The sequence below is a fragment of the Bubalus kerabau genome, chromosome 4, assembly GCF_029407905.1.
Source record: "Bubalus kerabau isolate K-KA32 ecotype Philippines breed swamp buffalo chromosome 4, PCC_UOA_SB_1v2, whole genome shotgun sequence".
Lineage (NCBI taxonomy): Eukaryota > Metazoa > Chordata > Mammalia > Artiodactyla > Bovidae > Bubalus > Bubalus kerabau.
The window spans coordinates 137623839-137651551 of NC_073627.1; the positions used below are offsets into that span (position 1 = coordinate 137623839).

The 27713-nt window shown below is 50.4% G+C and overlaps 1 protein-coding gene across 1 annotated transcript; it reads right to left on the minus strand.

The window, feature by feature from the left end:
• Nucleotides 1-219: 219 nt before the first annotated feature.
• LOC129650988 (liprin-alpha-1-like) lies at nucleotides 220-27187 on the minus strand. Its single transcript, XM_055579736.1, is given in 24 exon segments — nucleotides 220-368; nucleotides 371-469; nucleotides 472-508; nucleotides 619-659; nucleotides 662-699; nucleotides 1973-2000; nucleotides 3806-3856; nucleotides 9334-9527; nucleotides 10378-10529; nucleotides 12403-12432; nucleotides 14674-14884; nucleotides 16718-16941; nucleotides 17380-17516; nucleotides 18289-18451; nucleotides 18676-18759; nucleotides 19119-19193; nucleotides 19999-20133; nucleotides 21525-21671; nucleotides 23589-23810; nucleotides 24030-24131; nucleotides 24480-24571; nucleotides 25227-25395; nucleotides 25867-25968; nucleotides 27071-27187. Coding segments are annotated over 24 exon segments (2799 nt in total).
• Nucleotides 27188-27713: the final 526 nt, after the last annotated feature.

Below are 27713 nucleotides of genomic sequence, written 5' to 3' on the forward strand. Positions count from 1 at the left end.
TTTTCAAAAACTTCCTTTTTTTTTTTTTTTTTTTTACAATTTTCACGTTTGCAGAAGTCCCTTTTTCATGTTTTCAAAAGCTCCCGCCTCTCTATTACACTGCCACTGCAGCCCAGCTGCTACAAAGATGATCTGTCTGAAGTATTCAATCATCTATCTTTTAACAACACAACTGCCGCAAATGAAAAGCTGTCATGGTTTTGAATGCTAGAACCTTATTTAAGCTGGAACAGTGGACATCTGTATAGAGAACCCCGGAAGCGACACAAACGGGGCGCGAACTCTCCCTATGGAAGGAGGGAGGTGCACCGTTCTGGACGTGGGAGGGGCGGAGGGGCCGGTCAGGGACATGATCTCCTGGATCGCCAGCGCAGCTTCAGCAGGTGCAGCGGGGTGCTGATGCCGATCTCACGCTGGATCTCCGTGTCCAACAGGGCAGGCATGATGACGCCGCTCTTCACGTTGGCTCGCAAGCAGCCACGTACCAGGCTGGCATCCCGACTCAGAACTGGGACGGGAGACAGGAGACAAGAGGTTATGCGTGGCTGTGGAGGGACTGACACACGGGGCCCAGGACGGGGGTGCGGGTGCGGTGGGGGTGGGGGGGCGCATACACACCTCCAGCCAGACCACAACAGTTGGCCCGTCCCACTGTGCGAAGGCACGCCTTGTCTCCAGGCTTCCTCCAGCAACTCATGCCTACAAGTAACGAAACATTCAAAATTCAAGAATCACTACTACACACGGGTATAAAACAAGTTAACCTAAGTATTTATTCTCTTTATAAATTTGCAAAAGTGAAATAGTATGCATCTCATCATTTTCCTTTAATCTTCTAAGCCATCTACTTAATGAGAGTTCAGACATATTACAAAGAACCCTGAGTCATGAAATGCTGAATGAGTCCCCGCAATTCCTTATAGAATCACATCCTTCCCGATGAAAGAGCTATTGCCAACCTTAAAGGATTTAGAAGTCTGCACATCCAAGGGAGGAGGGTAGTCAAGAAAAACATCCACTCTTCCCTTTCTAAACAGTGAGGACAGTTACATAGAAGAAGAAACCACACCGGGGTCTGAGCAGAGGAACCTGTCCCTGAGAGAGCTTCAGGGATGCACAGCATTTCACACCAGACACACAAAGAGCAGCGCAGACTTTCAACACAGAGCACTCTAACACAGCAAGCAAGGAGAGGGGTGGATGGGGGCTGTTTCTATCCTACACTGCTGTTCAGCTAATTAGCTATGTGCTAAATTAAGATACTGGTCATTCTTTTTTGACTAGGCCCCTGTGTGGCTTGTGGGACCCTAGTTCTCCAACCAGGGATCAAACCCCAGGCCCCATGCAGTGGAAGTGCAGAGTCCTAGCTATTGGACTGCTAGGGAATTCCCTAAAGATACACAGTGGCTTTTCAATACACTCAAATGGCATTAGACTTTACTTAAGATTGTGAAGTCTATGTGTGGTTAAAGCTCGAAATGGTTCACATCAAATTTCAAGTAACTGTTCCTTTAAGTCAACCTTAAGTTTCCTAGAATAGTAAATATTCTGTTTTCTAGGGATAATTATACCAGAAAACACAACAGGTATCTTAATAGCTCAAGAAGTGAAAGTGAAAGTGAATTCACTCAGTCCTGCCCAACTTTTTGCAACCCCATGGACTGTAGCCTAGCAGGCTCCTCCACCCATGGAATTTTCCAGGCAAGAGTACTAGAGTGGGTTAGTTACCATTTCCTTCTCCAGGGGATCTTGGATCTCCCAGGGATCAAACCCAGGTTTGCCACATCGGTGAAGGCAGATGCTTTACCGTCTGAGCTACCAGGGAAGCCCCTTAATAGCTCAGGGAGAGTTTTTAAAAAAGGCAAACTTTTTAAATTCCCATATCCCAGGGGAACAAGGCATGTATCACGTGCCTGGAGTTTGCGTCCCAACCACAACCACCATCCAGAAGCAAATGGAAGACTCGCTTGGCTTCTGCTGGGGTTTATTTCCTTCCTCGGCTATAGGATATTGCATCACTCTGCTGTCACTGGCTCACTCTCAGCTGAAACCTAGCTTTACAGAGACAGCTTCAGAGACGAGCCTGGGGGGCTACCTGCTCTGTGGAACGCTGTGATGACCCTGCTCGGGCCACCCTGCGGGGCTACTTAGCTCAGACCTCCTCTGCCCCCTCGAGGGTCAAATTTGAGACCCCAAGTGCAATTCGTTAAAACACTTGCTTAGCAGTCAACTGACGTGGCATGCTTCCTTGCCTTAAAGTTAGAGTCACAGGAGAAAGACATTCGGAAATACCGTGAATTCCATGGGGAACAGACACGCCCGAGAGAAAGCCACACCATCTGTGGATGACAACGGGCACTTTAAAGCAGGACATGAGCACCACGGTCAAGCTGTCTTTCCTAACAAGATGGCTGTGTGAGCTTCTTCCCATCAAATGCTACACACGTGGCACCACCCAGACAACAGGTGTGGCCTTGTTTTCAGAGACTGACCGTCCACACAGCCCAGCACCTCCTACGAGGGCTCGCTGGGCTCCCCTTCACCAACACCATGCCCCACTCCTGCAGTGCTGCTCAGCTCAGAGCCTGGAGCTGGGGACGAGCCCCACGGGGAGGCTTCAGGACACACACAGCTCAGCACACCTGCTGACTTGGCTTCCCCTGGAGCTGGCGCGTGACAGTGTCCACCAAGGGGAAGAGGAAAGACAGCATGTAGAGCAGGAGGTACGTGGTGCCTGAGGGGAGTCCCCGCACGCCCGGGACACTGCGATGACCAACAGGGATGCGGACGGTCCCGCGGCCTCGGCCTCCCTTCCTCACGGAGCGTGTCCAGCGCCTGGTGAGCCCGCAGTGCTCTCCCTGCGAGTTTCCACACAACGTGAAAATCTGAGATTCACCAACCCTCAAAAATGCTCTGAAAGTGGATGTGTTGGCTGTGTACATTTAGCAATTAAAAGAATAACTTTGAGACAAATTGGGCTTAATAGAAAGAAAAGAGTTTTGAGAAACAAACTGATTCTCACATCTATAATGCCAAAAATGTTAAACTATATTCAAGTGATTTTTTTTCTGGAATACTAAAACATTTTTTTCACGTTTTATAGACAAGGCATTTTCCCTGAGTCAATGTTGTCTCTGGTTGACTGACAGAACTAAGATTATCCTCTGTGGTCAGAAAATCTTCGTACTTTGAATTGTTCCCTATGAAGCCACCAGAACCTCCTAGAGTTTGCCACGTGTAGCAACAGAGCAAAGAACAACCCACTTGTGCATGTGCGCACACACACACAGAGTTAGACATCCACCTTAACACCAGATCCAGAGAAACCTGCCTACCAGAAAACACACACACGCACACACACACCCCTAGACACAGGCACAAAATCCACTGGGATTCCTTTAAAATTATCCTACCATCACTTTCAAGAGGCACAGGGCTCCTGAAACTGACGACGAGGCGCACAGGCTCCTTACTTGCGGGCGTCCCTCAGGTCCCCGTGGCTGGCCGTGCACAGCACCCCGTCTGCAGCCGGTCCAGCCGAAGGGACCGCAGAGAGGTGGGGGTCGAGGTTTCACATTTGATGGTGGTCTTGTCATCTCGTACCTCTTCCCGTAAAGCTGGCAGCTGAGGGAATGAGGTAAGTGTAAAACTGGGTAACAATAGACTGTGTCGAATATGTGAATCTGGAGCTCTGTGAATCTGGAGGTCTCAGGAGAGACTGGCAGCTAGCTGGTCACGTGGAGTAGCTGTCCCCATGACGGCGTTTCTGTCATCGAATGTGCCGGTGCTGCTCTAGTGTGACCACCCCGCCCCCCCAGGTGGCAGGGACCCCCACGTGACAGCCCCCAGGCTCGCTCTCTCCGCCTCATCCACCCTCTAAAAGTTTCCCCAGACCCTCAGTAGGAGTGGGCGCTGCTGCGGGTGTGAGTGTGAGTGTCCTTGTGCCCCATGTGACGTTCCACGACTACCCGCAGTCTGTGTTTGCACGCTTCCTCCCGCACTCTTGGGACCAGGAAGCGTGGCGGGAACGCAGAGGCTGGATTCTGCTACAGTCAGGACTTACTCCTGCTGAGTTTCGGGGTGAGTACAGGCTGGCCTGGTCCCGCAAGGGCATGGAGGCGACACCCTAGGACTGGAGGGTCAGCGGGTCTCCGGAGGTCAGCCCGGGAGAGCCCTCAGCAGCAGAGAACATGACCTTGGCACCTGGCTGCCGCCGGAGTAGTCAGAGCAGGGCCCGAGTCTCCCTCGCGTCCATGCACACGGGTGTCCCTCCCACAGCAGCAGTGCTGCTGGCCACGCCCTGCGTGCACGTTCTCAGAGGGCACAGGGCCCAGAGCATCAGGGTTCACGAGGCTGCCCTGCCCTGGGCCTCTCCGTTCGGAGGCCAGTGTTTAACACTGAAGTGCACCAGCATTTGGGGGTCGGCCGCTGCTGAGGGGCCACAGTCCCTTGCAGGTTCTGCTCTGGGTGGTCCTCTGGTGGGTCCAGCCCGGGAGCCCAGCCCTGCTCCAGCCGCTCTGAGAGCACGAGGCTGTCTGCTCTGTCCTGTTCACGGCTCAGCTGGAAAGCTGGATTGAGTTGTAAGTTTTTTTACCAGCAGCTTTTAGCTATATGTCAGAATAAAGTCAGCCACAGAGTTCTCTCCTTGATCTGCTTGGTCCTTCGTGTTTCTCTGGATTCTCAAAGCAGCTGAAGCCCAGAATGGGGTGGGGGTGGGGTGTCTGAAGGGGCAGGGGCTCCGGCACCAGCCGCCGTCCCTGGACTGACTCGTCTGTTTGTTTCCAGTTTACCTGCACTAATTCTGCAGGCGATTATACAGCGTCCAGAATACGACAAAGACTACATTTTGAACTCAATGCAATCTTTAATCTGTTAATACTTGTTATATGGACCCTAAGATATTTTATTACAGAGTTTTTAATTAGTGAAAAATTCATGAATACCACAGAGAAAATATTTTAAAATTTAATGTTTCTTATATTTATGTAAACTTATGACTTCATTTATATACTTACTTTTTCTTGTATATCCGGGCTATGAATCTCCTTTCAGATCAGTTCATGTTCTGATACCTGATTTTAGTCTTTCAAATGAATGTACTGTAATGCTTGTCTGTATAAATCCTATGAACAAATATAGGGCTTTTGTAAATGATGCATTTCTTGTAATTATTCTTGTTTAATTTTTAAATGTTAAACCATGAGAGAAGGGGTTTTACTGCGATTGTAAAATCATCATGACGCGGTGTGCATTATCCTTCCAGAATGTAACCAAGCTGTCCAACAATCACTCTGAAATGAGTGAACTTAATTTCAACCAATTGTATTTTAACGACTGACTTAAACTGTACTTTTTTTTCTAGGAAGACATGCTTTTTGTCTGCAGTGTGAAGCGATTTAAAAGTACTGGGTGTTAAATGTGAGCTTCTAATGAAATTTGGGCTGAAAGGATGACTAGAAGACGACTATGAAAATCTCTCCTGTAACCTAGTCTCTGTGGACCTGGATCCCTCGCCTCCAGTGAGACTCTTCGAGGACCAACCGCGGTGCCCTGCACCCGCTGCGGAGCCATCGAGCTGAACACTGAGGGCGCCACATCCCAGACAGACAGACAGCAGAGTGCAGCTCTGACAAAGGCCTTATTTTTCTTATGTAAATCATCTCTTTACATCTGTTTGTAAACATGTTTAAAGAATGGACCTAGGGGTACATTTTTAGATTTTGATGACATAGCCATTTTGGATAGTTTAAGTAGCAAAGGTAACTTTTACTTTTTCGGCAGCACATTAAAAAAGCTAGTAAGAGATGCGTTCAGATGATGCTGCCTTATGCAGCTGCTATCTCGGTAGACAGAGACAGCATGTCTCTCTACATGTGGGTTCTGCCTTTAATTTCCTTGTACAATTCATTGTTACCATTCTGTTTTTCTATTAATCTTTTGTGATCTTCCTGAATATGTGACAAAGTATGTCCAGTCTACTTTTGAACTATTTTTATCACAGTATTATTTATTGCTTTCTTTCAATAAAGTCAGAGCTTCCCTGGTGGCTCAGAGGATGAAGCGTCTGCCTGCAATGCCGGAGACCCGTGTTCGATCCCTGGGTTGGGAAGATCCCCTAAAGAAGGAAATGGCAACCCACTCCAGCATTCTTGTCTGGAGAATCCCATGGACAGAGGAGCCTGGCGGGCTACAGTCCACGGGGTGGCAAAGAGTCGGACACGACTGAGCGACTTCACTGCACTCACTGCTTCAATAAAGTACTGGAGCAAAATTTCCCGCTGCCAATAGAGAGTGCCGAGGGTAAGCTGTACTCTCAATGAGAACAGACCAGAGCTGGTAATGGGAGCCCGTGTCATCACACGGACATTCTGTTAAGAGAAACGGATGGATACAATGGAAAGGCTAGAAGGCGGAAGTATAGGTGTCCCCAAAGGACGACCGACTAGGTGTTCGTACCCTTGGCTCCGGAGACAAGAGGCTTCATCACTTCAGCATCTGTGGGGACAGGGCCCCTCTGCTGCTGAGGCGTGGCCAGCGGGCCGAGGGTGGGAACAAAGTGCAGGTGTCAAGGCTCACCGTGGATCCCAGGGCGGGGTGGCCGAGGGCAACCCTGACGCGGACCCGAATGATGCACTAGGGAGTGTGCGTGTGCATGCTTGTGTGTGGGAGCTTTTTATGTTATTTTAGTCAACAGTCTTTATTATTCATATATCCATAGAAACAAGAATGTAGCAAAGGGAGGTGGGAGGGAGATTCAAGAGGGAGGGGACATATGTACACCTATGGCTAATTCATGTTGATGTATGGCAGAAATCAAATCGATATTGCACAGCAATTATGCTTCAGAAAAAAAGAACATAGCAAGGTGGTCAGGAAAGTATGAAAAAAAGATTTCTCATATTTATAATCAACTCTGTGTACATCTGGGAGCAGGCTGCCCACCATCATCACACCTCCCACCAGCATTAGACGTTTGCCCCCAGCATCAGGCCCTAGTCCAGGATCAGGACCTCCCCCAGCATCAGGCCTTAGTCCAGCATCAGGGCCTCCCCCAGAATCAGACCCTAGTCCAGCATCAGATGTTCCTGCCCCAGCATCAGGGCCCTCCTACAGCATCAGGTCCTCCCCCAGGACCAGGCCCATAGTCCAGCATCAGGCCCTCCTCCAGCATCAGACGTTCCTGCCCCAGCATCAGGGCCCTCCTCCAGCATCAGGTCCTCCCCCAGCATCAGGCCCTTCCCCAGCATCAGGCGTGGCAGCCCCACTTGTCTGACACTCCTGAGCACACTTAGGCAGCCCCAGAGCAGCAGGACGATAGCTCTTGCAGGAGGTGCATCTTTAGGAATCACCTGCGGAACAACAGTAGCAGCTGGGGTCTGTTTCAGGCCAAGGAGAGGCAAAGAAGAGGCACTTGTGCCGGAAGCAGCGGTGGGTGTGGGCACGTTTCAAAGCTCTGCTTCCTCCCCGAGGGGGCTTTGCTCTCCAGCTCTCTCACGTGGTCACTCGAGAGCCCCAGGGCTGTGTCCTTCCAGATTCACGGTCTCCTCGATATCTCAAGCCCAAGTCCTGAGTTGAGTCCCGGTCTGGTGTGGCAGAGGGCTGGGAACACACAAGCTCAAGGGCTGAAAGGATCCCAGGGGAACAGTCGGGCCCCAGCGGGTGGCAGAGCAGGGGATGAGGGTGGCCGCCCACAGAGGGCCCCGCAGCAGCACTGGAAGGAGAGCAGGGATGCCTTAGCTCACTCGGGGACGTTGCCCGGCCTCAGCGCCCAGATGGTACCACCAGCAGCTCTGGGGACGCAGAAAGCTCACTCGGGCCGTGTGAGTGGGCACTGCTGACCATGGCCTCGGTTTTCATTCCGGTTCCAACTGTCCCTCCAAGGGCTCCTCTTCTGAAGGGCGCATTTTCTTGATGTGGGTGAACGCATCCCTGCTTGTTTCTGTCAGCACTGTTGTCGGTCATCGTGTGTTTTCCTCTTTACGATCTGTGCTTGCTGCTCTTCCAGTTTAACTTAGGAGCAGCCCTTATTTTCTGCATTTCCTAGTTGTCAGCATTCGCTGGGGCTTTCCAGGTGGTTCTAGCGGTAAAGATCCTGCCTGCCACTGCAAGAGGTAACAAGAGATGGGGTTTGATTCCCCTGGAGGAGGGCATGGCAACCCACTCGTCTTCTTGCCTGGAGAATCCCATGGACAGAGGAGCTAGTGGGCTACAGTCCCTGGGCTCACAGAGAGTCAGACACGACTGAAGCAGTTCAGCACACACTCAGGTTTTAGTTCAGTCGCTCAGTTGTGTCCGACTCTTTGCCACTCCGCGGACTGCAGCACTCCAGGCTTTCCTGTAATTCACTATCTCCTGGAGTTTGCTCAAACTCATGTCCATCGAATCAGTGATGCCATAGAACCATCTCATTCCTGTTGCATCCACCAGAGAGGTGGCTGGGGCTCGACAAAGTGCATGGTCACACTGCATGGGTGTGAACCTGCCCTCACCACTCCCTAACCGCATGACCATCACTGTCTCCTCCTCTGTAAATAGGGAGGTGGCAGCACCTGTTTGGTAAGGGGCACACACAGCATCTGGTATATAATCAATGCACCATCCATCTCAGCGTCATATTTATTAATAATAAGGAGAGCATTTAATAATCTGCTTTTTCTCTCTTCTCACTTAACTGTGCTCCAGACCATATCTGTTGTACTTACCCCTATACATCCCACACCCAGCACAAACAAGACACTCAACAAATCTCTGGCTGAAGAGGCAGGAACATACCCTGTCCTTCAGGAGATGAAGCCGAGTGAGATGGGGGCCTGATAACACTGTGTGATGAGGAGACGCCAGGAGGACCTGTGTGGCTGTGGGATGGAGTAGGGGGCATGGGCAGAACCCATGATGAGCTCCTGGGGATGGGGAAAGTGGCAGGAAGAAGAGGGTGCTGTTCCTTGTGGGGTGTCCACAGATTTTACCTCACCCCTCACTGATGAGCCCTTAGGCCGTTTCCAAACACTTGTCACTGTTCTGCAGGAAACACTCATTGCCCAGCTCCTACTCAATCCATTTCGTAGAGTATGTTTCTAGCACAGCAGTATAAACATCTGCAATATTCATTCCGTGCTCTGTTCATCCACCCATCTGGCTAGCCATCTGTTCATCCATCCATCCACTCACTAATCCATCCATCCATCCACACATCCATTCATCAACTGATCCAATCATCTCGGACGCTAAAGAAGACAGACGCCTCCTCTGCTCCTCCCAGGAGGACACCCAGCGTGAGTGACAGGAGCCTCATGGGGACAGTGGGAGAGACACAGAAGAGACATGCATGCAGACCCTCCTCCCTCTGAATGGTGAGGCACCCACCTGGTCCTAGCGCCTCCTTGCCGGGGTGTCCAGGCCGGCCCTTCTCCTTCTTGCCAAACAAACGACCGATGGAGGACTTGATGCCCTTCTTCTTTGGGGCTTTCTGCAGCAAGTCCTGGCTGCTGCTGGGGTTGCCCCCGGGGCTGTCTTGAGAGCCTGTCGAGCTTTGGGGAGAGAAAACAACCTTTAACCGGTGCCCTTGTGCAAACACACACCCCTCCACAAGACCTACTGATAGAACTGGCCACCCAGCAACACCCGTGCCTCAACCTCACAGCCGACAGTGGAGTCTGCTTCACCAACCACACTCCACACGAGCAATGCAGGCTTCCGGCCACAAACAACGGCCCTGGGAAGCTGAGATTCTCTGCCTGGAGCTCTCCCCTGAGGAGGGCTTCACTCCAGACGAGCTGGTGCAGAGGGCCCTCCAACCCTCCCTCAGGGTTGCTGCTTGGCAGGTGACGACCCTCCCAGAGAAGGTGAGCTCCCCTGCTCTGGGCAGTTCCCCCCGCCTCTCACAGGGTGACCATCCCCGGCCGTGGCAGGAGAGTGACGGTCACCGTGCGCAGGGCTGCAGGTCAGGTGACCACATGTGCCCTCCATCGAGTGCTGCCTGGCTCACGACGGGAGCTCAGCAGGTGGGGGTCTGAATGAGGACAGGGTCAGTCACAGGAGGTGACAGACAGTCTCCTGAGAGGAGACCCCTGAGAAAAAGGGAGGGACCCTCAAGAACAAGTCCGAGAGGCATGGAGCCATAACCATCAGGAATGCGTCCCAGGCTGGGCAGACCTCTAGCAAGAGCAGGAAGAAATCTCCCACAGGAGTCAACACATAGAGACGGATGTTTTTTAAAATCACTGAGGTCACTGAACTCTTCTACCCCGGCACCTGAAGTTCACCACTAAACACAGGCACCGAATCCAGTGGGATTCCTTTACAATCATCCTTGCAACTCTTTGAAGACAAGAGGCGCAGGGCTCCTGAGACTAACAACGAGGCGCACAGGCCCCTTACTTGCGGGCGTCCCTGATGTCCTCGTAGCTGGCTCTGTGCGGTGACCCCCTGTCCAGCCGGTCTAGCCGAAGGAACCGCAGCAAGGCGGGGGTCGAGGCTTCACATTTGATGGCGGTCTTGTCATCTTGTACCTCTTCTGGTATAGGTGGCAGCTGAGGGAGTGAGGTAAGTGTAAAACTGGCTAACGATAGACTGTGTCAAAAAAGGCAATCACACAGGCTTTACATTATAACCAGAAACTTATTTGAAAACACATTAGCGATGCTATCCGCCAAGTACAAAAAAATGTGTTGTTCTAGCTTAATGCCATCTTAAAGGACTGTCTTGTTCAAGAGAAGCAGGGCCATGGGGCAGCGAGAGCACCCTACTGAGTGCAGAGATCCTGGCCAGGAGCCTCCCTGCAGCCAGGCTCCGCTCTCCTTTGCATCCAGCGACCAGATGGCCCCGACAGGCAGGACAGCGGAGCCACGCCAGCACTGTGAACCCTGCATGGCATGAACTGCCCTGATGAAAGGACTGTGTTCATCACCAGATGCTGCTCAGGAGCACTACTAGCAAGAGTAAGAAACCTCTCAGCAAAGCCGTCCAGACCTTTCTGTTTGAAGGAGAAAAGGAAACAGCTTGTACCACCACCCAAGATCATGTTTAGTGATGATGCAGGTTACTGAACCCATGACAGCAAGTGAAGTACAGAAAAGGTACCTAACCCCTCCATGCGAACACCATGTGTCTGGCTTGTATTTCTCAGTAACATACAGACTGGGGGCTACACACTGAAGTGCTTGCAGTTTGAGTGTAATTTGCTCACTGTGGTTTACATAAAGTAAACTGCTGCTGCTAAGTCACTTCAGTCGTGTCCGACTCTGTGTGACCCCACAGACGGCAGCCCACCAGGCTCCCCCGTCCCTGGGATTCTCCAGGCAAGAACACTGGAGTGAGTTGCCATTTCCTTCTGCAATGCATGAAAGTGAAAAGTGAAAGTGAAGTCGCTCAGTCGTGTCCGGCTCGTAGCGACCCCATGGACTGCAGCCTACCAGGCTCCTCCGTCCTAGGTCTTCACTAAGAACTGATTGTTTCAACCTAGAGGGGTGGGATGGGGAGGGAGATGGGAGGGAGGTTCAAATGGGAAGGGATGTATCTGTACCTATGGATGGTTCATGTTGAGGTTTGACAGAAAAGAACAAAGTTCTGTAAAGCAATTACCCTTCAATTAAAAAATAAACTAATTAAAAAAAATGATCTCACCTGGACTCCCAGCTTTTCCGCTGGTCCTGGGTCTGAAGACAGGAAAGACAGTGGTGGAAACAGTGTGGGGAACAGATTAACCCCTTCGGGGTCCAGACAGGTCTCACTTATACAGTTGCTACTGGGTGTGCGAGCCTGGGCACGGTGCCCGGCCTCTCTAAGCCTCAGTGTCCATGTCTGCTGAATGGGGATAACAGCAGCCTGGACCTCACCTGGGTGTCTGCGGGATTACATGACAGACTCGGAAAGCATTTGACACGGTGCCTGGCGCACAGAGTCTCCTGCACACTGCTACCCACCATCATTAAATTGGCTTCCTCCAAATCTAACATCTATGGCTCTGAGTCAGTCATTTGTTTTAAAAAAAACTCTAAGCGGAGATTCCATGGTAGTCCAGACATTAGGACTTGGCATTTTCACTGCCGGGACACTGGTCTGATCCCTGGTTGGGGAACTAAGATCCCATAAGCTGTGCAGCATAGCCAAAAAAATAAGTAAAGAAAAATTTAAAAATAATAAATAATACTATATCTACTATAAATAAGCATGAGATGATTAGAAGGCAAACAAGTGGGATATAGGCAAACTGTTACAATCGTCCCAACGAATGACCTATTTCCAACAGAACCATCAACATATTTTAAGTGGTGGGTGGGTTTCATTACTTCCATTAAAATGTCAATTCTTCACCAGTACATAACCACACAGTGTTCATTCACATAAAATGATAAGGACTCTCTAATACTTCACAGAGAAACAAAGGCATGCTAAATAGTTTACCTTTCAACAATGCTTCCTTAAATCACTAGGCTGATAGATGCATGCAAAGAAAGGAAGAGAAACCAGATTTATTGTGACTTTGAAGCTAAAACTTCAAGAATCAGCATAGACAAACACAGTATAGCAAAAATGATGGCAAACATAGAAGTGAGATGACGATTTAGAAAACGTGTAACTGGAAACAGAACATTTTTTTTGACCACAGAAATTAAATAAGCTATTCAAGATTTACTAAACACTATAAATTATTACTCAGGAAGATACAATTCTATTACAACATCATGATTTATTAAAGCACAGCATTCTCTACAATAAAGGGCCTTAACAGTTGTCTCTTCTCAGCCAAACTTCTCTATACGTTAGTTTCTCTTAATAAAAAAGATGTTATACTTTAAAATAGTGATTTAACTGATGAGGAAGTTACCATAATACCTATTTTAACACTGAACAAATCTAACCACCTATTGGATATTAATGTAAAATGCTTACCTAGAATTTGATTTAAAATTTCTCAAAATAAATGTATTAAAGCAGGTTCCCTGTGAAAATATGTAAGAATGGAAGCTAGCATAATAGCAGGTGCAGTCTTTACATTTTATTCACCAGAGAAGATAGTTTTTTAGAGAGTCTAGTAGAGACATTAACTGTGCAAAAGCTGATGAGATTTATAGTCTTAAATACAAGCACCAACATAGAAAGGATATTGTGTCAAAAGTCCATTAATTCTACACTTAAGAAGATCATTTCTATAGGTAAGGATAATCTCATTTATGAATTACACATGATATGTAGTTGAGGATCCATCTACATTATGCTTGTAACTGCATAGTGATAGGCTAATTCAAACTTACTGCTCTGGGGGAAAAACACCATTTAATGAGACATAAAGACAAAGCACAAACCCGACTAAGTGCACCCACAGCACTGCTATGACCTGAGCAGGTGGGAGGACGGGGAAGGGGAGATGGATGGGTGAACTACAGCCTCGGGGGCGAGGGGGGGCAGTGGTGGGAAGCTGGGCTCTGAATTGACAACCACTAAGCAGACAACAGGATGAGCCAGGAAATCAAAACCAATGATGAAAGCAGACGCACCGTCAGAGAAATCCGACAACAGGACAAAATATACACAACTGTTCTTTTACAAATACTCGGAAGGAAATCAAGCATGAAACCACAGAGAAATCGTCAAAGAATTTTAAATATCAACTAATTAGCCAGTGATGCAAATTAGAAAAACAGTGTCTCCAAAGACCACACAATGGACTAGTTACCACTTCACATGCCGCTACAATGATTCACACTTAATTTAATGATATGCTGACTAACAATGCAGCTAACATGAAGTGGGTGGAACACCAAAAAAGGGACAATACAAGTGCAGTGACAAAGCAGAGTGTTGTGAACCTGATTTCATGGGTGAACAGCAATGCACTCACAAAACCTAAGCAAGCATGGAAGAAAGCTGGGACACGTGCTTCAGAGCCACACACTCTGTCACCGAAAGCCCTAGGTCGTCATCCCGTTTTCAGACTCGGAAGAGTGAAGAAGCCCGACCTCTTCCCTGGGGCCCTGGGGCACCGGGCTTTTCACCTGGTTTCACACGCAGAGCTGGCCTGAGCGCACAGCCAGGCCCATCAGCAAGCAGACCAGTTTAGATTCCTGGTTTGGTTCCCGCCGCACGCCCTGCACCCTGCAGCCAGGCATCCCCAGTGGGAAATGTGCTGCCCGGTTTCCACACGCCGTGAGAGCTGCCTACGGTTACTCTCACGAAGCGGTCTGCTCCCTGAGAACAGCAACTTCCCTGCAGCTGCTGTGCCCAGCACAGGCCAGGCCCAACGTTACAGAGGCAGGCTCTGGCTGAGTTCATGATGACGTGCTAAGCCGGTGGTCCAAATATCAAGACTAATTTGTCGCTGTGCGATTATGGAATGATCTCGCTCAGTTGTGTCCGACTCTTGGCGACCCCATGGACAGTGGCCTACCAGGCTCCGCGGTCCATGGGATTTTCCAGGCAAGGATACTGGAGTGGGCTGCCATTTCCTTCTCCAGGGGATCTTCCCAACCCAGGGATCATACCCGGGTCTCCTGCATTGCAGACAGATGCTTTACCGTCTGAGCCACTAGGGAAGCCCGATGAAAGACTAGGCAGTTTTAAAAATCTTAGACCTCTGAGTGTAGCAAATGTACCTGATTTTCTTCTGGGTGAAAAGAGAAAAAACAAACAAACAAAAGAAAAACAGTGTGCTCGGAGAGGAGCACAGACACATACCAGAGTCATGATGTCCAGCTTGTCGACTTTCCGCGCCGGGCTGTGCCGCCTCCTTCGGGGCTTGGAGCGCCCTCTGCTGGGCGGGAAGGAGCTGGCATGCGAGGAGGCGGGATTCAGGTTGAGGGAATTCAAGGTTTTAAAACGACGAAGGTTACTTGGGCTCCTCTTGCCCACCCTGCTCTCAATCCCCTCGGCCTTTTCTTGGATCAACCTAAAATAGAATAAAATCACCACCTGCATTTGTCACCAGAGGCATGTGTCTGGACAACAAATTTGGGCTTGCATTCTGTGTCACGATTAGCAAATTCCACCAACAGTTGCTCAATTAACATCTCAGCAAAAAGGTTCAACTTTCCCTCTTTGGAATATTCTCAAACTTAAAATAACTTATCATTGAGTCTTACAAAGTGGTCCCTGATCATTCACGTTTGATTTGACTTATTTACTCTACCATTCTGATGGGGTCTGGGTGGCGACTCTCTCCATGTGAGGAGATACCTGAAGTTGACAACCTTTACCTTCCCTGCCCTCAGGGCAGAGATGCACGTCAGTGCCTCAAGTCTTTTCCATTGGGAATCCGGAACTCTGTATAACCAAAACAGCTATTCATGAGCAAGCTGGAGTTTCTAAACACGAGTCTCCAGACCAGATGAAGTGCTGAGTTGCTCTTTTAATTTTTTTTTAAAGGTTGTATATGTACAAACGCATCACTTGAAGTTCTCCACCAGCTTTGCGTGAGTTTCTGGATTCATGTCAATGTGCTGTATTAACCTAGAATTCAGTTACTGCTCTTCTCCCCTAATGTGTCGTGGATGATTTTATATACAGGTTAAATGCATGATTATGCAAATGGTTTCCAAATTAAAATACAAGATCCTTACAGGTAGTAAACTCTCAAGTTTCACTTCTACTTATACATCTTGAACGTTTTTCACTGTTGACAAGTTGATGGACAGAATTTACCATTTACATCATGTCAACTTGTTGCATAAGGAAAAAATCACTTTTACCTGACCACTTGCTGTAAAAACAAAAATATTAATATATAACCGTTCCAAATTTCCTACGGGGATGGGGAAAGACAGTCTTTCTGAGCTTGTCTGTGGCTCAAACACGGCCCATAAGGCAGTCTGTCTCGGCATCAAAAGTGCAGGCGGCACCATCTGCGTTTGCTGGCTGTGCCGTTCACCCCTGCCTTTTGCCCGAGCCCCCGCACTCGACCGGCAGGAACGGGCACCTCGGCCAGGGCTGACGGGACAAGAACAATCTGAGCAGCAGCTCTGCCAGGTCCTGTGCAGGGTCACCGGCCTGTGGCCACTCTGAACGTGGACTCGGGACGGGAGGCACAGGTGCGCGGGTGTGGCACCAGGCAGGCCTCGGGGCCCCCAGCCACACGGCTGCACCCAGACCCAAGGCCCCCTGCTCACCACGAGGCGGGCCTTTGGGTTCTATCCTGTTTTGTAAACTGTTAGAACTGCCAAGACTGTGTCTAAAGAAAACATTTTAAATATACTGATGAGATGAGAAAAACTCAAACACATGTCCTGAGAGTAACATACAGTAACATATCACTATCTTACAACAAGCCAATCTTCACACTTTTTAAGTTAAAGTTAAAGATTAAGTTAAAAAGGAAATGCAGATCTGAGTGGGAATTTGCCAATCCCAGAACCCCAGCTTTTCTGTTCCAGGTGGCTTTTCACCAGAACGTGGGAGGCTCCGAGGGACACACGAGGGCGAACCCTCAGTGCCGGAGGATGCACGGGCCGCAGGAGACACCGCCTCGGCACCTCACCCACCTTGGGGCCCAGAGCTGAGAGGGGGACACCCCACAACACCCGCCCCCGCAGAGTGCCGACACCACACTGTGGACAGAATGCCCTGGCTGACTGAGCTCTATAATCAAGGGCAAGCTCAGAACTGAAACTTCTGGAAGCAGACCTGAAGTCCGTTTTCTTACTAAGGAACACTCAGACTTCTCTAAGCAGAAGACAGCTCCTCAGAGGAACCGAGTTTCCGGGGAGTTGGGCTCAGGCGCACCCACCGGATCTCTTCGTTGATCTTGGCCAGCTGCTCCTGAATCATCATGGCCAGAGTCTCAGCATCGGCCTGCCCGCTGGGCGACAGCAGAGAGGCCGAGCTGAAGAGGGTGACCCCGTCGCCCTCGCCGTCAGACGCGCCCTCGTCACTCTCGAACGCCTGGGCCACGTTGGCTAGCACGCTGGCTTGCTGCCCGTGCTCCCGGTCCTGATCCTTCAGGGGCTGCACCTGGGCACGACAGGACCACGTCTCGTCAGCGACATTCTGGGCAGCTCAAGTCTATCAGGAACTGAACACAATTTTACATGGAAGCCCTGACTTTGGACACATGGGCCATGCTTATGAGACACTGCCATCTCTTAAGCGAGCAGTACTGAAGAAACGGGCAGGAGGAGACTCCAGTTCCTAGATGGCCTGGTGACACTCAGGTCTTAGTGTGGACGGAAGGCAATCCTATGAGGTTATTCACAAGGGTGGGCTGATGGAGTCAGAGACAAAAACCGAAAAGTAAAAAAATACATCCATGCTTCCATCAGCCACGCTGAAGGAAAATTAGAAAAAAATCCTTCAGCTCCGCAGCCGCTGGGTCCCCCCTCAGAGGTTATCACTGGTACTAGTTCACCAGGGAGTGCCGTCCTCGCGGGTTCCCAGCCCTCCGTTTCCCACGCTGGTCTGAACACACACAGACAGGAGCGAGCAGGGGCAGCCAGGGGACGGGAGGGCCAGCACCCCCGTGGCTCTCCTCTCCGGGCACAGGCCCTCGGGCTGTTCTGGGGATGGCCCCTCAAACCGCGACGTCGGCTCTGTCATCTGAGACGCATGGGAGAGTGCCTGCTGGGCCCCATGCCACCCTCCCGCTCTCACACCTCACACCCTTCTCTCCACAAGTCTCTCCCCCCTGCCCCACTCTCTGCCAGGTCCTGCCTTGATTTCCCAGATATGACCTCAAAGCAACCAAGGGGCAGCCTCGAGGTGCTGGCTTGCCGGCTCCCTGTCCCCCATGGGCAGTACCCTCGCCCTCTGTCTGTGTCACGACCCCTCCCCAGGGCTGGGCCACCCCTTTTTGAGCCCACGGAAATAAAACCTGTCACAGCTTCCCCAATAAGGCATTGGCATTCAAATATTTTTAAAGCAAAACAAAAATTGACTTTGAATTGGCTTAGTCATAAACAGCATCCCAATCTCAACAGCCTCTGAATAGCAGTTCTGAAAGTAAGGAAGTGCACCCCCGATCAGGAGACCTTGTCCTCTCTGCCTAAGCAGGGAGGGAGCCTCACTGCAGGTCTCATGATGGGAGTCAGAACCACAGCCCCCCGGGAGCCCGCGTGTGAGGCTCTGCAGTCAGGCCCAAGAACACAGGTATGGTGGGGACAGTACTGACACTTGAGGCTGGACCTGGGATCCCCACTCCATTTCCTGAATGGTCTGCATCACTGTGTGGCCAACCCTTCTGGGAAACCTCTCTCAGGACTCTCTGATGCGAGCCCCCACCATCACCCTTCCTGACGGGCCTTCTGTTCCAGCGGAACTACGGTTCTCCTCCTGCCTAGGAGCAGCCATCCTATACACACACACCATGTCTGGACCAGTAGTTGGGCATGTGGGACTCTAGCGCCACGTCCGAGGCAAGCACCTCCACACCTGGGCACCATGGGCCTCGGGCTGGCACCCTCAGGTCTGTCTGAGGGGCATTCATAAGGTCCAACTGTATCCCGAGCAGCTCCCCGGCCTGGCTGGTCTGAGCAACAAGCAGCCTCTTTGAACGTGGGGACCCCCTGGCCCCTGCCCACCACCTACGGGTGACCACATCTGGCCCTGCTCCCGAGGTTGGGTGCCTGGATCAGCAGACAGGGCTACACACACACACTCGATGGCAGAGACGGGAGCAGCGGAGAAAGCAGCACGGGCCCCGCCCAAGCCGCGTCTCTGGCCCGGACGCGGCCTCCCCATCAGCACACGCACCCCCAGCAGCTCCTTCTTGTTCTCCTCCAGTTGGGCCTCCATCTGGCGCAGCCTCTCCTTGATGTTACGGTGTCTCTCTTCCACCTGTCGGCCAAGAAAAGCGTCAGCTCCACTCGCAACGACCCTGTCCTGACGACACGCGGGCTGTGACCGCAGGGGTGGCAAGCGGGCTATGCTCTGTGCAGACCACTGGCCCTGGGTTCGCGGGGGGGGGGGGGGGGGGGGGGGGACGCCCGCTCGCCTGTTCACGCAGCCAGCGCGGCTTCGCGTGTGACACGTGGCTGACGGAGGGTGCTGCTGACCGGCTCGTGAGAGGAGACGTGCTCGCCCCCGCCCCGGGCCCCGCACCCGCGGCCACTGCACAGCCTCCTCAGACTGCCTGTGGCGAGCCAGCGCGGGCAGGGCAGTGGCAAGCACGGGACGCACAAGAGCACACATTCTACCTTCCTAAGCTGGGAGGTCAGTTCCAACAGTTTAGCCTCCTTAGTGACAGAGCTTCCGGAAGACCAAAGTTCAGACTACAAGGTCGACCTGGGACAGACAGCAGAGATGTCAGGGGAGAGAAGAAACCAACCCTTGAGAGGAAGATCACAGGCAGAAGGGTGCCCCCTGGCGGCTATTAGTGACCCTGCTCTGGGAGGGTTTGCGAGCACCAGGCACCACCGGCCTCCCGCGAACAGCAGGCCCCTCAGCCACTCACTGAGCTCCGGGCAACGCTCCGGACAGCCGCACCAGCACAGGCCCACCTCTCCATGCCCAGCCAGTACCCACCAGCAGTGCGGGGCCACACCTTGCCCACCAGAAGGACGGGGTGGCTGGCGGGCTGTGGGGACCATGCCCCCGGCAGCGCCACGTCTCCGGGACGCGGCCTCTCACCCGCGGGCTCCCGGGGACTGCAAGCTGGGAGTGGGGCCCCGGGTCTGCACCGTGCCCCGCTGTGACTTACTCAACAATGTATGAATCAAGACTTAAAACTGTGTTCATTACAGAGCTATTTTGGCCATCTCTTAAACGAGAATGGGATTTTTCTAGCTCTCTATCCTGCTAGGCTTTGAGGTGCTGACTGAACTCTGAGCAGCAGTGACTTGGAGCTGAAGCGTCCTGGGGACACTCAGAACACAGGACAAAGCTGGAGGGAAATTAACGGAGGGATGACAAGGGAGCAGGGACTGTCTGACACTCAGGGCGTGCTCCTATCTCAGCCGGGCAGCACGCTCCCCGCGTCTGCGCTCCTTTGTGGACTGAGCAGCACGGGGAGGGGCACGGTGGGACAGCATGGAACAGGCCCTTCCCCGCCCGCCCCCCAGGGAGCCAGAGCAGCACCTTGGAGAGCGCGGCCACCCGCTGAGCCAGCTCAGCCTCCCCTTCTGGCAGCGTCTCCGCCCTGGGCAGCGTCTGCTGCAGCTTCTGCTCCTCCAGCTCCAGGTGCTCCTGCAACGGTCGCTTTTTATCCTCCTCCTACAAAGGGAGAGCAGAGCATCCAAACAGGCCAAGTGGTGTAGCCGCTGCCGTTTTTAGTAAGCTGAGACAAAACCTAAATGCACGTGTCTACTGGATTAGTTCTGTTTCGGAAGCAGCGTCACGGTAATTTTTCTCTCTGTTCCTGGGCTTGGTCTCAGTGGGCAGAACACCTCGTGCAAGAGTATTTGCTTTTCCTAAACGTCCCCAAAGAAGTCTTTAAAAAAAAAAGTTCTTATGTATTAAAGAAGATCAGTTTTCTGTAGAAGTGTATTCATTCTTCTTGACAAGGGAATAAGGGTTCAGTACTGACCCTTCTTAAAACATCACCAGAATCATCATTTGAAGGGAACCCTACCGACTACAGATTGCCACAGGCTTGTAAGCCAAAACATGTCTTTCATCTCCTCTGAAACAGACCTGATCAGAGTGTGCCTGGTGAAATGCCAGTCAACTAATATTTGTAAATGCACGATTATTCTTTTAACAGATCTTCTTACTCTGAAAAACTTTCAATGTAGAACATTTAGATTCTTGTTTGAAAAAGAAAAAAAATTAAGTTATCTATACGCTCGGGTTCCTGAGAGGTTAGCATTTGTTTCTAAGCAGCTTTCTTATGTTTTCTGTTTGCGTATTCCTCTATGTACATACATAAACAATATGATATGCTTTAAAACCCTCAGAAAACAACAGCATATGGTACGTAGTATTTCCTGATCTGCCTTTTACAGCCATTATTTTGTATATCATAATGCTCTTAATTAGCATTCCACATCATAAATTTCAATGGCTTTCTAGGATTTTATTTTTGTGGTGGGGCCAATGATACACTTTGTCACACACCAGACTGACTCACTTTGTTTTGGAGAAGCCAGATTTGGTTTTCCTGGGTAAGTCCTGATTATCTGAGACCACACGGGAACAGGAGCGAGTAAAGCTCACCAAACCATAGGAAGTACACACCCTAATCAGACTGGAGCTCTAACCCTGCCTTTTGTCACAGTGACCCCAGTTCCCAACAGGCAGCCAGCTGCCCTGAAGTTCCCTGCTGCTCTCTGCTCTTTCAGGAAAAATGCTAACAAGCCAACAGATTCAAGTCAAGTAAAACAAAAGAGTCAGGAGTGGAATTCCACAAAATGGTTAAACCAAATCCCAAACCATTCAAACCTGTAAGTTGCAGTCACCCTCAGTTTTTAAACATTGTATTTCTTTTCAGTACAGTTGATTTATCATGATGTACATCCACACTTTTGAGCACAGTATTTTCGGGTCATAAGAACTTTACACTGGGACTTGATTTCCAACATGGGAGTCACATGAAAAGGTCTTTACCTTCCTTCCTCAGTATTCACTACTATAAAAGTCAGACACAGGTCAGTAAAGGCCATTACCTGTCGATGCAGAGAATCCTTATTTGCGATTTCATTTTCAAGTTTATCATCAAGGTCATGCACAGAGGAGGCTTTGCGCTGTGTGGCGAGGTAGCGTTTCTCAAGTGTAGTGATTCTCTTCTCCATGTCCTCCTTCTGGGCCATGGCCTACACCGGGCATTACAGAGGAGAAAAGTAAGTCATTATCATGGAATACTCCAGCACACTTAAGAGTAAAAAAGCTGGACTAAATCCTAAGTTTCAAATCAAACACAAAATTAGCATCCTCAAAAGTAAACTCCTAGACATGGCAGTTTTCTTAGACGTGAGCAAAATCGCGCGTACCTCAAATGTCACATTTGCCACGATGGCACCCATCTGTCTTAATGTCTGTCTGGCCACTCGATTTACCAAGCTTCTTTTCTACATAATAAACCCAAACAGCAAACAAAAAGTACACTAAACTACCCTGTCATTGCAAGAATTCCAGGAGGGAAGGGATCTGGCATGAAACGAGGACCTCTGTCTCCTACACCATACAGGCGTGCTTGACCCAGAACAGGGAGGGACCTTCAACAGATCCAACAGGGAGCTCTGAGGTTCATTCCCTCAGGTAAAGTTGGAAAAATCTCATGCAATTTCCTCAAAATTAAAGTAAGAATATCAATGAGTGGAAACAGAAGTCAAAGTGTAACACAACTGGAAGCAGCCTTCCCAAGCCTAGTTCTTCTAAAGCAGAGTTACACCACATGTGTGAAACGCTCACACCAGGACCAGAACTTGCTGCCGGTGCAGCTCCTGTCCACCAGCTCAAACTCCATTTCAGGTCCCTCCGTAGTCACTAAGTAACCAATGTTGTCCTGACATTAAAAGTGAAAGGTTCTAAAAACGCTTTTTCCAGAATTCTCTACATATTCAACTCTGCCACCTAATCTCCTCCTATTGCCAAAGAGTAATGTGAACAGGTTATACAAAGATGTGCAAATATTTCTGTTTTGAGTTCTCACACAGAATTACTCACACCAAGCTACTAAACACCTGCTGGAAGACATGTTGGAGGGGTTCTCTCTGAGACGGTCTCATGGTGGAGGGGTGGGGCAGGGTGGGCTGTCTGCCTGTGTACAAAGGAAAGCTGAGGAGGAGGCCTGAGCCCCCAGCACTCTTCTGTTTTCACAATGACTGTTAGGTAGTTTCTCATAAATCATGATACCCGCAGACATGACCACCAGAAGCATCATGATTCTACATGGTTACACAGCACGGGCCTGAGGATCTGAGGGTGAGCAAATGCCACTCGTCTTGTCTGACCGCCGTGTCACTGTCACACATCCCTTCCAGGAGCGGAACCTCAGAAACTAGAGAAGATGGCCAGGCAAGCTGCCTCAGCAGAGCCCACACAGCAGGCTCCCATCTCTCCGAGAGAACGGGCTCCACAGACGTCACCAGACTCGCCTGAGTGAATCAGAAGGAAATTTCAGCATCATCGGGAATACATTCAACAGGCAGGTAGGGGGATGAACTGGGAGACTGGGGTTGACACATATATACTACTGATACTATGCATAAAGTCAACAATGAGTAAGGACCTACTGTACAGCACAGGGAACTCTACTCAGTGCTCTGTGGTGAAGTTAATGGGTAGGAAATCTAAAAAAGGAGATGTGTGTGTGTGTGTATATATATATGTGTGTATATATATATATATATATGATTGATTCACTTTGCTGTACAGCAGAAATTGACACAGCAGTGTAAAGCAACTATACTCACATCAATGAATGAATGGATGAATGAACTTTTTAAAAAGGAACACACTAGGCCCCCTAGAACTTGTAGAAATGAGCAGCCCACACCCAGGGTGCAGCACAGCGCTAGGGCTGCCCTTATGTTGGTCCACTGCCAACGGACCGCCTGGACCAGGCCTCTTCTACCCCGAGACCTCGCCGCAGAGGCGGGGAGGCAGCCAGTTGCGGTCTCGCCAGAGCTCTGCTCTTGCTCACGCAGCCATCCCCAGGCTGAGACCACCGGGAGAACAAGGGACCCACATTCCACCTCAGGACAACAGACACGTCCACCGTCACTCACTTCGCGCAGGTCCCGCTCTAGTTTCACGTTTACTTCCTCGGACTTGAGGAGGTCCTTCCTGGCCGTGTCCAGGTCCTCCTCCATCTCTGTCACCTGGGCAGAGAGGGCTGCCAGAAGCTCCTCCATCTGGCTCAGGAGCTCCTTCATCTGGCTCTCCCGCAATTGGTTGTTTATGATTTCCTGGAGCTGGATCACCCGAGCCAGAGAGCCGTCGCGGGTTCTCTAAGGGGGAAAGGAAGCCTTAGACAGCCTTGTTTTGGGAGGGAGGGAACACAGCACTTCCGGGCAACCGGTGAGGTCAAAACTGCCTTCTGTGCTCTGGAGCTCACACGACTGTCACAGTCTCACAGAACTACATGGTGCTTTGGTGAGAGGTCCCAACAGCCCTGCACAGACTGGATGGTAAGACGAGAACCAGATCGAGCGGGACCGGGGACTTGCCTTTCCATCGGCACTTGGCATGTTTTCTTGCTTGGGATTTACATCAAGCACCCCGTCCATCAGTATCTTTTCCGGGTTTTTCTTCTCTTTAAGAATCATCAGCTAAAACCAAAAGTTTGAATCACAATAAAGAAATAAGTCAAGACAGCAAAACTCCATTTGGAAAAACTCAACTCAAAACTGAAATACAGCATAAAAAGAAAATACATGGTGATGCTATCCATCCCAAAGAGAACCAGGTGACTAGAGTCAGAATTTGTCTTCTACTGGACAAAGGGGTACTTAAGAGATCCTGCAGCTCTGAGCCACAAGTCTAGGTTACTAGTCATTAAAATAACCCAAGTGGGAGGGTCCTCAATCAGAAAGATAAATAACATCTGATGTCCACTACAGCCTTCATACTTCTTTTAAATGAAAGGATACAAATGACAAACCCTTCACGGAAACTACACGATGACTGATCAAACTTATCTCTTTATGTGTGGCACCTAATTCTTCTTCTAACAAACTACACCTTTCAAGTGCTCCTCGTAATCGCTCTCAACTGAAATAAAAGGGGCCGAGTCACTGTGTGTTGAAGTGTGTATATATGTTAGTGCACGTCTTAGTGTATGTACACTCACCCTAATTTAACACGGCTACTGTAACAGAAGACATTTAATACATCTCATTGATCTTAACGTCAAGAAAATCTGCTTATTAACAGCTTTAAATTCTAAGTTAGAGAGGAAAAAAAAAGTTCCTAAAATAATCCTATTACCTAGTTTTTAATTGCAAATTGATATACAGAATATAATAAATCTTGAGACATTTATGCCAACTAATACTTTTTACCTGGGGCTTCCCAGGTGGATCAGTGGTAAAGAATCCGCCTGCCAATGCAAGAGGGCAGGTTCTATCCTTGGGTCGGGAAGATCCCCTGGAGTAGAAGATGGCCACCCACTCCAGTATTCTTGCCTGGGAAGTCCCAGGGAGAGAGGAGCCTGGTGGGCTACAGTCCACAGGGTCGCAAAGACTTGGACATGACTGAGCATGTACACAGGCAACACTTTTTAACCATATAACATTCTGACTTCTTACAGAAAAAATGTATTTACAAGAATTCAAGAAGCTCAAAAGTCAACCAGTTACATAAATACATGCATCATCCACCTAACAAGGCAGCAAGTGTCCAAATCCAGGACGGCCGGGTGGCGGGTACCTTCTCGTCCAGGGCCTTGTGGTACTCAAAGAGTGATTTCAGGGCCGTGAGCACCTCCATCTCGCTGCTCATGCCGGCCGGGGACTGCGCCTGCTGCTTTCCCATCGTCATCCGGAGGGACGGCACATAGCGTGAAACCAGGCGTTCCAGGTGCTCCAGCAGCAGCTGCAGGGCGGGGCCAAAGGAGCACCTTCAACCTCATACTTGAATTCAGGGCTGATAACTCCTCTCAGCCTCATGCTAACACCGAAACCATGCTAAGGCAAGTCGCAATCCCGCCAGTTCAGTCGCAAGTTAGAGTGGACTTCCCCAGTGGCCTAGTAGTTAAGACTCCACACTTCTGCAGGGGTCCTGAGTTTTAATCCCTGGTCGGGGAACTAAGACCTCACACACACTGTAGCATGGACAAAAATGTAAGTTAAGAGAACTCCCCCCTCAAATGTACTAAAATTATATTAGCTCTCATCATCAATTTGAAGCAAAGTATCAGAACCCCGATCTGATCCACCCCGGTCTGCTCAGTGGGAAGATGTGAAAAATGACTTGAAAACCAGACAGAGTTTAAAGACAGCAACACGGAACCCAGTGGTGACCCCCGTGGGGCAACTGTCCACACGTGAGAATCCCCCTACTGACCCTGGTGTTGTTCCTTTCAGCTCTCATCTCGGCAATCTCTTTTCCTCTTGCTAGAAGCTGCTCTCGGTATGCACTGACTTCTTCGGTAGGTGATGCCAACTCCTAGAAAACAGTTAAATGAGTAAGTAACTAAATGCAAACACAAATTAAAAAGAGAGCGAGACTGAGGACTGACCCTGTCAAGTCTCTCCAGCCTCCACACAGAGGGTCTCCCTGCCCCTCCGGAGAAGAGGGGTCCGCTGACCCCAAGACCACACAGACCACCACAACTCAGACCAGCCTTTAGCCTCCACCTCGACCTGGCAGGCACGCGGCAGGGGAGAACCCGGAATCCAAGCCTGCCTTCTCAAGACCCAGGGAAGCCTGAGAAACTTTCCTAAACATAAACCTAACAACAAACTGGGCAAAGAGGTTCTTAAGCGACACACAGACCAGTGACCTAGAACCACTGGGGACAGGGCAGAAGAAAGGGAAGATCTACAAGGCCACCAGGCTTTGGAGTGTTCCTCTGGGAAAAAGGCTGATGGCACCCCACAGCCATCTGTTAGCCTGACCCCACTGAAGTCACACAGTCATTCAATAAACTGGTTAAAGGGTTAAATTCATGTTTTATGTATTTTATCACAATTTTCGTGCACACGGTGCCATCTACGTGGTGAACTTGCTCAAACTGAACCACACGGCATCTTTCATTCTTCTATTTTTCTTCACACACATAAAAAAATCCTGGGCCGCATATCCCCTACTACACACTGAGCATTCAGCACCTAGAACACTGCCCAACACTTGTAAGAGGCATGTAGTAGACATGTGAACTATGAGGGTGTATGTTATACATGTAAGCAGTAGGTAGCCATCATTAAAATACTGGACACACTGTTCTGTGCTTTGTAAGATGGGAGACGATAAGGGCCTTAGCATTTCTGCTTCAAGGACTGACTCTATAGCTCAATCCACGTGCCCCAGTGACTTCTCCAGCCAGCGTTTCCCTTCTGGTGGGGCCCCCGGCCATCCTCCACGCAGCACCTGCACAACCACTTACAAGGTCAACCTGCTGGGGTCGATCTTGCCCAGAAGACCAAAACGCCCTGGCTGGCAGGGACCCCCGGCAGGGCCCACAACCATGCTAACAAAATGAAACACAGCCCCAGTGCTTCACTGGGTAAGGGACAATCCCACGGGCCCAGCCCCCAGCTGTTCTCACGTCAGTCCACTCCGCTTCCAGAACTTGGGCCGAGGCCGAGGTCTTCCTTGTCTTGGCTTTTGCCTTGGGGTTGCAGCGCTGGAAAAGTGCCCATAGGCGGGCCCTTCTGCGACCCATCCTCGCGTATGGGGGCAGTCCCCGACTCGGGGGCAACTGCTGTTTCACGGTTAGATAGCTCAGCACCGGAGCTATCACCACCGATCTCACACTACGGCCACCGCTATTCACACTACAACCACTGCTCTCACACTCACCACTCTCAGACACCACTCTCACACACCACTCTCACACACCGCTCTCACACACCACTCTCACACACCACTCTCACACACCACTCTCACACACCACTCTCACACACACCGCTCTCACACTATGACCATCAGCACTGCTGTCTCTAGAAGAAATGGCACAAAGGCTCTGCCTCCAGCATGTCTCCCAGGGGCCAGAGCCTGAAACCCACTCAGTCACAAGGGGCTCCATGGTAACAGGGGGGCTGGGCTCAGGCCCATCATCAGGGGTGCACAGAGGGGGGAGGGGCTGCCAAAAAGACGTCAGGGGAGTGTGGTGTGTGGGAGAAGGAAAGCCATGCCCACAGCTCAGGCCCACCGTCAAACATAACCCTGCAAGGATACTGGTTCACAGT